The sequence below is a fragment of the Sturnira hondurensis genome, unplaced genomic scaffold, assembly GCF_014824575.4.
Source record: "Sturnira hondurensis isolate 20B ecotype Veracruz unplaced genomic scaffold, ASM1482457v3 Scaffold0021795, whole genome shotgun sequence".
Lineage (NCBI taxonomy): Eukaryota > Metazoa > Chordata > Mammalia > Chiroptera > Phyllostomidae > Sturnira > Sturnira hondurensis.
This window is the reverse complement of record NW_028094426.1, coordinates 2,360,635-2,369,249: the sequence shown is the minus strand read 5'-3', so window position 1 is coordinate 2,369,249 and position 8,615 is coordinate 2,360,635. Positions and strand designations below refer to the sequence as shown.

The window sequence follows — 8,615 nt, the reverse complement described above, 5'->3', positions numbered from 1 at the left end:
GATGGAGTCAGCACCCCTCACTCCCAGTGTATTTACCCCTGCATAAGCACTTAGCATGTTCCTTTATAATCCATTTCAGTGTGGGTCTGTCAACCTCCATTAGACATTGAGATTGTCCAAGATTATTTATCTTTGATTCTTTAACTCTTACCGCAGCAAAACTCTTATAGTAGGACCAAAACAAATATCTATATACCACACCTACTATTTATTGAATTTACAAACTCAAGGAGAGGAGTATGTTGCAATCGGGGGGAGTCTGAAACCTCTCACCAGAGGCTTGCCAGTGAACGTGTCTAAATTCGGAGGCAGCATCTGGGCCTACATATTCTCCCTGCCCGTTTGCCAGAATCCTGTGGCTGGACCTGCCAATCAAAATGTCCAAAATCCAAAGGTGGAGATTGCAACCCAAGCAAGGGCCAGGGTCCTCCATGAATCAAAGGGCTGAATGTCATTAATGACTCCTGGTCCCGGATTCCTATCAACCCGAAAGAAGTGTTCATCAAATCAAATAATTTGTTTCTGGAATAGAAATTTATTTTGTGGTTAGTTGTGTAATAAGCCATGAGCAAGCTGCTTTTTTATGTAATAAAATGATCAAACATATATGAAGTATTTGAATGCTTTTGCATAGTTTTCCGATACAGAACATTGTTAAGAACATGTTAAAAGAAACGAAGGGGAAAAGGCTGGAAGGAGAAACATGTCCCTGAATCTACAAGCTCACACAATTCAGAGACGTGCCCAACAGGTGCTCTGTTAGAGCCTATGTATTCTACTTTTAGACACATTTTAAATGGGTATAGTTTTGGTTAAACGGTTTCTTAGGCCACAGTAAGTCAGAGGTAAGTGGCAAATTAGGTAAGAGTTAGAGGCGGGCTCTGACACATCAAAAAAGTGACAGCTGGCAGCCTGACCATGAGTAAAGACTAAAAGAACCTATAAAAAGCAGAAAGGAGAACCCAAAAAGAAGTTAATGCAGGTGTCAGTAGTCCCAGGTGACACGCATAGTACAAAAGTGGTGTTTATGATGATGACTCTGAATTACTGAGAAAGGTTAATTATGCATAGGGTATTTTTTTCCCTAAGATGTGTAACATGTCTTAGAGGACACGTGTAACCTATTTCAATAGGCTTTCCACTAAAATAAGAAAAAATAAAGATAAACAGTGTTGGCACTTGAACATTGCCAGTGTTCTGAATCAGTGCTCCATGGGGCATAAATCATTCCCTGAGGCCAGTTAAATTAGGCGTCACTGAAATGAGAATTTTTAAACATCAACTTTAAAAAAATTACAGTTTTACGTTTGTTTGGGGTTTTCCGTGTGGATCCACTGAACAAGTTCAGGAACCCCAATTTTAAGACAATTGTCCAATTCCTTTCTAGGAGCAAATTTTTATAGTACATGCTGCACATTTTTAAAGGATAAATCCTATCTTAATAAAAAAATATGTGGTAATTTTCCATGACAAGCCCCTATTAAATTCTGTGAAAAACGGGAATTTTTATTGGACTTTAGCATGTGTTGTGTGTCCATTTTGAACTTAATTAAAACAACACAGAACAATGGGTAGACCTAAATATATTGACCTGAGAGGTCAACAGATTTTTTTGTGTGATGAAGCACATCAGATTACTATCTGAAGCAAAATACTATTATCACAATACTACAGCCAGCTTTTGGCATTATAGCGGTCTTAATTCATTCATGAGGGCTCCGTTCAATTCCATCCAGAGTAAAAGGCCTTAGTCTGTTTGCCCAGCCATGCCTTCCTAGAATCTCCATTGCCATTCAGCTCCCGTGGAGAAGTTCAGAATGACCTGTGACATAGAAACCGGCTGGAGCTTCTTTTACTTACATTTGAACAAATCTCAGAGGATGGGCCGTAACCAAAGCTATGGCCTGTATTGTCAGCAATAGAGAACTAAGTGAAAAACAATTTTCATGATGACAGGAATTAAAACTCCAGTTATACTTTAAAGAGCTATTAAATTGTAGTTTCTAGTGCCTTAAAAATATGCTTGGTTCTTCTGAGGAAAAAGGCCACTTATCAATTCAATATAAAGTTTGCCGAGAAATGTATGTAAAATTGATTGGTATAATACTATATGTAAAAGAGCACTGTTGACTGAGGATTGGTGTTTGTCTTAAATTAGAAAATCACATGTACTACAAAGATTCTTGGCTCAAATTTCACCACTGCAGGTATAGAACCCTCCTTAGCAACTTGTGATTCCAGTCTTTTACCAAAATAAATCAATGGCCCAAACAAAACTTTTCAGGTACAATATTATTTTGTGATTCTGTCCTAACTTTATTTTACTACCGTGTCAATATATAGGCATTTGGATAAAAATAACCTATAAAACCTGGTCCAACCCTAATTTTTTCACTGTGCCAAAATTATACAAATGCTAGGACATTTTACTATCCTCTGATTTCTAATGTTAATTTTTATTTCCTTTGTTCCTGTGGTCCGTTCATGACATTTCATGAGCACTGCCCAAACTCAGTTTATTTGGTTCCAGATGCATGCAGCAATGGGGAGTGTCTCTCAGCCTGGGAGTAGAATCCATGGAGCCTCTGATGCCGGCTCCAGGTAGGTGTGACCTAGGGCAGACACTGGGTAGCCCTGGGCTTCATTTCCCTCCTATTATCCAATGCAAGGGACTGGACAACCCAATCTCTGAGATTCCTTCTGGTTCCACTTTCTATTACTGGCAGTCCTGTTCCCATAAAAACAGCAGAGGGAGCACTTTTTCTATTATATCTTACAACTAACTGTTGGCTATCATTTCAACATCTTTCAAAACTAGGGGTAGGGGTTGTGAAGAACATTATTGAACTAAAAATTGACATTCCTTCACACAGTTTGTATCAAATCACAACTTTGATTATAAATTTGGTAAGTCTAGAAGCATCTGTTCTTTGAATCCCATGATGAAGTCCCACAAGAGAATTATTTTGTAAAGGTTTAAGAGCTAAAATATACTGAGAAATTTTGCTCCCCCCGAGTGATAGCATATTTATACTGGACCCAGTAAAAGAGAAACACATTAGATCTTGCAACAGAGGCTATCTGGTATCAAGGATGAAAAGTGAACAAAATTCATCAATCATAAAAACATTAGCGAATTGGGTCTAACATTAACAAACCGCTCAAATGACTGGTAGTTCTTTTCTTTTGCACTTTTCATTAAGGTCCATTGAGAACAAGCTGGTAGACAAAGCCAGAGCCTGTTGGCTTGTAAATGAGTGGAAATGGGTGATAAGCCAACGACCAAGTTGTATATCTGGGAACCCAAATGACTTTTATCCCTATATTCATAGACATTTTAAAATTAACCAAACACCCATCATCTTTTTAATTATTAGACAATCTCATATTGTATATTAAAGTTTTTATTCCTTGGTAAGAATTTTAAGATCACAAAATAGTGTGGCAATATGTAGGTAATAGAATTTATGGTGTGCTGAAAATACTAGAATATAAAGATATCCTCTAGTTTATCTTCGCAAACTAAACTTTTCTAAACCAGCTGGTTTCTTGCAGACAGTATTTATTTTTTAAAATAATTTAAGACAGCATAAGCTTGTACCAAGCATAAGCATTGTAACAAAAGTGCAACTTTTCAGCAAATCCTCCCCAAAAGATATTTTAACTCAAAATATTAGCACATATTTTCTCCCTACAAAAATAGCATGTCAGACATCATTAATTGGATGTATTAACAACTATGTACATAAAGAGCCACCTTGTAGGCTAAGAGTTTAACGTTGTTTAAACACAGCGTTTGAGGCAAACAGGGGCAACAGCAGCAGCGAATGCACCAAACTGACTAAAAGACCCAGATATTTTCTTCACTCACAGACTGTTGTGTCTCACCCCTTACATAACATTCAAGTGAGATTTCTCACAGTGCTACCTTGGCAACAAACTAAAAATATCTAGACAAGGTCTTGGTTTAAGCCTTATTAAAAAAGCTTTCTTTGTGATTATCTGGTATCTGGTTTGGTCTCCAGAAAATACACAAACTTGGAGATGGGAAGGCTTCACGGGGCTTCATTCCAGTCTTTACAGCATTTCCAATCAACATTGACTAGTTTAATGTTTTCCTCTATGTCTGTGATTTAACAGAATATAGCACAAATCATTTTGGACTTTTTTTTTCTTTTTGTTTTTAAGTTCAGTGCACATTCTTTTTTTTACAGCAAGATTATAAAAACGAAGGAACATATGGATTAAATAATGTCAAGGTGGGAATAGATGCTCTCTCTATATGTATGTTTGTGTGTGCATGTGTGTATACATATATATATATAATTAAGATGAGTCAATTGATTCATGGTCAATTTCTTAAAGTGCCAGCAAATGTACTAAGGATGATTCTGGCCTTCCTCACTCATCTAGTTCCCTGACTTTGTTCTGACAGTGGCCCAACTCCGCGTCTCTTTCAACAAGTGCAAGTTACTAAGAAATATCATTCAAACCACTTCAGAATAGGTTGCAATGTGAGCGGCTGCATTCTCTCCTCTTTCTCCTTGAAAAAATGTCTTTTTAAAAAACTGAACATTACAAAATACTGAAGAGTAAATTCAATTCTGAAAGACCATTGTTTGCGGAAAGCGTCCTGAAGCAGCAGGACAGCTGAGTCACTGACATAACTCTGCNACAAGTGCAAGTTACTAAGAAATATCATTCAAACCACTTCAGAATAGGTTGCAATGTGAGCGGCTGCATTCTCTCCTCTTTCTCCTTGAAAAAATGTCTTTTTAAAAAGCTGAACATTACAAAATACTGAAGAGTAAATTCAATTCTGAAAGACCATTGTTTGCGGAAAGCGTCCTGAAGCAGCAGGACAGCTGAGTCACTGACATAACTCTGCTGTTCAGTGTCAACTCCTCGGCCACCTTTCCCCCCACCCTGGTTCCATTGGCTCACCCACAGAGCATACCCTTCTTACTTCCTCGAGAATTAGCTTCTATATTTTAATAGATAAAGGAAGGCAAAACTTATTTGGGGGAGTTCTTTAAAAAAGAAAAAGACTAGCGCAGAGGTCCTTTTATAGCTGGTGTGTGGAGGGTGGGGTGTTGAAAGATGAGCAAAACAGGAACTCCAAATGTACACAAAACACCTGTGTTTTTTTAAAGCCTGGCGTGCATCTATTACACTTCCTCCCTTAAAAACGTTAAGGGTGTTTTAACTTATTAATATTATTATTCCGCGGGAATTCTCGTCCCTTCTAAGAAAGGAGCGCAAGGATTCAGGGGGTTTCCTTTCCTGGCTGCGAGGAATCTTCCTGAGCAGAGCTCTCCGGGTTCCCGTGGTCGCGGGGACCAGCGAAGGGCAGGTGGGTGCGGCCGTGCGGGTGTGGGGCGCGCAGCGCTCCAGGGGGCGCCACCTCGTGAGGCCGGAGGGTCGCGCAGGCAGCGCCCGCCTTCTCGGGAGGGGGCGACAACACGGAGGACAGACAGGGGAAGGCGGCGGCGGCGGCCGCAGCGGCGGCGGCGGCGGCCGCGGCCGCCGGGGCGTGGATGCCGGGGTACAGCAGTGGGAACGGGGCGGCGGCCGCCGCAGGGTACAGGTACTTCTCCAGGCTGTTCTTGTCCAGGAAAGGCTGCACGTAGGCGGCGGCCGCCGAAGGCGACAGGAAGTAGAATGGCAGGCAGAAGGGGGCCGCGGCGGCCGCGGACTGCGCAAAAGGCGCGCCCCCGCCTCCGCCGAACGCCACCAGCGAGCTAAGCAGGGCGGCGTCGGGTCTCAGCAGCGCGGCCCCGGGGTCGGGCCCCAGGAGCGCGGCCGCTGCCGCCGCCGCGCCGCCCCCGGAATCCAGCTTCATCCTCTTGGGCGCCGGCGAGTCCTCCCCGGGGGGCTCCTGCTTGATGGTGACGCGGCTCGCCCCCGCGCCTTTGCCCTTCTCGCGGTCGGGCCGGGCCTCGGCCTCGCCTCCATAGCCGCTATCGGTGTCCGTGTCGTTCTCGCCGGCGAGCTCCGCGCTGGGCTGAGTCCGCTGGATGACCGGCACGCAGTGAGCGAGGGGCTCCAGTTTTTGTCCAGCGCGCTCCAGGCAGGGGGCAGCCTTGGACGCGGCGGGGGTCGAGGGCGCGCCGGTGCCTTTGCTCTGGGGGACCTGTTGAGTCAATAGCTGAGGGGTGGGCAAGAACTGGGTGGCCACCGCATGCAAGTGGTTGATCAGCTGGACACACCGGGGCTCCCTGGGCGTCCAGCTCTCAAACCGGGAGAGGTATTGCAAGACTTCTTTGGCGCATGTTTGAAATCCCGAGTGGAACGCATCCAAGTCGGACTGAATGGGCGATTTCAGTGATCGCTCCCCTAGGATGAGGAGGGGGGTGGTGTGGGGGACAGAGGAATGGAGGCAAGAAGAAAAAACACCCGACGTTAAAACATCTGCTTATCACGTGGGCCCCGCACTGACTAAAGTGATCTCGGTTTTTCCTCCGTATTTGAGAGATAATCCACCGTTTACGGAGGGGGGAGCGCGAAGGGGCGCGGGGGTGGGGTGGGGAGAGGATGGAGGGCGCTCTACTCCCAGCTGAAAAAACCAAAGTGGAAAGGGTGCAACGGCCACGTTGAAAAAAAAACCTAATTTTTCTGAGTTCTGCTGAAAGCCTCTAGGATGCTTCAGGAAATGGGCACTTTCCAATGAAGGGAAAGTATAAGCAATTTCACAAATGAGGGTGAGCCGGTAGGCACACGGAAGGAGATGGGGGTGGAGAAAAAGTCCTAACACTGCTCCTCTGTGGGCTGCCCAGCTTCATCAGGGTGGACTGGCCTCCCTGAACTGACTTACCATTCTGTAAAGCAATTATCTTCTGATGCTGCTGCTCAGTTAAGGCTGTTAAAGCTTTTAAGTGTTTCAAAGTTAATTCCAAGACTACCGCTTTCTCCAGATGCCCCAGAGTCTGCATTGGTGCAAAAGAGAATGGGGCACTTGGTTACTTAAAAACATACATTTGGCTTGATTGGCTCTCTCTTCAGCACAGTAACTTAAGCAAACACTTTGAAAGAAGTACTATTCCTATACTTCTTAAGCTTTCCACAAGACAGGTTATAAATGATTTTTTTTTTGCCTTCAGTTGTGAGCACCTACTTCTGAGTTTGTGGGAAACTCTACAGCAGAGTCTACACTATATCACAAGTTGTAAGGCATCTGATATTTACATTTATTCTTATATCTCTGGGAGTAGCACCAGGCTATTAATACGCCCTTGGAGAGCAGCAAAGAAGGAAAATGTGCATCTTACTGTCAACTTCAGATGTTCAGGCAGTAAATCTTTCAGCTGAGCAATGCATTCATTAATTCGGTCTCTTCTTTTCTTTTCTATTAACCTATGTGGTAATTTATAGGTATCCTTCATATAGGAGAGTCATGGAAGAGAGAAAACAAGATAAACATTCGTTTACTGGCTATAACAATATCCCCCACACCCCCAACACACACACTATGTGCTAAACTATGCCCGAGAAACCTTCTTCCTCTGGACTATTCTGAAATGCAATTTAAATTCAGGTATGATGTTTAATCTCCCCCTGAGAGTATCCAGCAAACCACTTAAAATTCACAGTCGGGGAAGCTCAAGGGCTGGAATATATTTGCGGGCAGAGCTTCGCTGTGTAATCAATGGCCCTAATTAACTACCCAGGCAGGTTATAGGGAACATTGAAAACTTACTCTTACCTTGCTATCGTCTCGCTTCATGCTCCTTTTGGGTTTACACATATACAGTGAGGAATAGTCCAGTCTGCAAAACAGAAATCAGCATCAGGCACCCATGCGGGAGGAGCTCTGCCTTCGCCCGCTCCATACCACTTTCTTGAGAAGAAAAAAAAAAAATCAAACTGAGCCCAGATAAGATATTCGTAAGGGTGCGTGCACCTTACCCTATAAAATCTCTATGTTCCAGTAACTGTCTCTCTTGCAAATGAGGAATTCCTTCGTCCATGTTCAACCGCTGTCCGCTTTCCTCTGTTTCAATTTTTGAGGGCTGTGTCCTATAATCTGTGGGACGGTAGCTTTGGGAGATCTTGAGGGGATCTGTGCGTCTCCAGTCTCTCTGTCCCTCTTCAGCGCAGTGTTTAAAGTGTGAAGCAGTTGGTCGTTCCCTCTCCCACCGCGCTCGCTCTCTCGCACACAGACGCACACACACGCACGCACAGTCGCGCCGGCCCCACTGCGCTGGTAGTTTGCTCTCACTCGGGGCAGTGTTTGGCCACAGGGCACGCGCGTCGCCGGCCAGACCAGCACCCAGCTCACGTGCGGAACGTACCATCCGCGGTCCAGCCCGGAGGGGGGCGGGGGAGGAGGGATCGGGCCAGGAGGGGGCGACAGAAGAAGGCTGCGAGGGAGAGCGAACGGCGGGAGGGGGCGGGGACACCTGATCAGGGCCACCGGAAAGGAAAAACAACTTCAGCCAAGCTATTCATCTTCCCAAAGACGATGCAGTCAGCTGGAGGGGGGCGGGGGTGTTGCCGGGGGTGCGGGACAGCCAGGGCTTCCTCAGCTCAGAAATGTGACTCCGTCAGTCCGTCCGTCATTACGGTGCAGGGACGTGAATGTGTCTTTTGGAGTTTTCCACCGACTGTGCTGTTGG

At 44.8% G+C, this 8,615-nt stretch overlaps 1 protein-coding gene across 1 annotated transcript; it reads right to left on the bottom strand.

Moving 5' to 3' along the window:
• Nucleotides 1-5,034: 5,034 nt before the first annotated feature.
• BHLHE41 (basic helix-loop-helix family member e41) lies at nucleotides 5,035-8,361 on the bottom strand. The gene is made up of 5 exons (XM_037033840.1): nucleotides 7,906-8,361; nucleotides 7,703-7,766; nucleotides 7,269-7,376; nucleotides 6,815-6,926; nucleotides 5,035-6,336 (listed from the first exon to the last, which is right to left on the bottom strand). The coding sequence occupies exons 1-5, from the start codon at nucleotides 8,292-8,294 to the stop codon at nucleotides 5,267-5,269; spliced, it is 1,743 nt and encodes a 580-aa protein (XP_036889735.1). The 5' UTR covers nucleotides 8,295-8,361; the 3' UTR covers nucleotides 5,035-5,266.
• Nucleotides 8,362-8,615: the final 254 nt, after the last annotated feature.

Excerpts from the sequence above, each read along its gene's own strand:
- BHLHE41 (XM_037033840.1), bottom strand. The coding sequence starts at position 8,294 with ATGGTACGTTCCGCACGTGAGCTGGGTGCTGGTCTGGCCGGCGACGCG. Across the intron at positions 6,927-7,268 it reads CTGAACATCTGAAGTTGACA|ACTCTGGGGCATCTGGAGAA; the intron begins GTAAGATGCACA and ends GCACCAATGCAG. Across the intron at positions 6,337-6,814 it reads GATAATTGCTTTACAGAATG|GGGAGCGATCACTGAAATCG; the intron begins GTAAGTCAGTTC and ends TCCTCATCCTAG.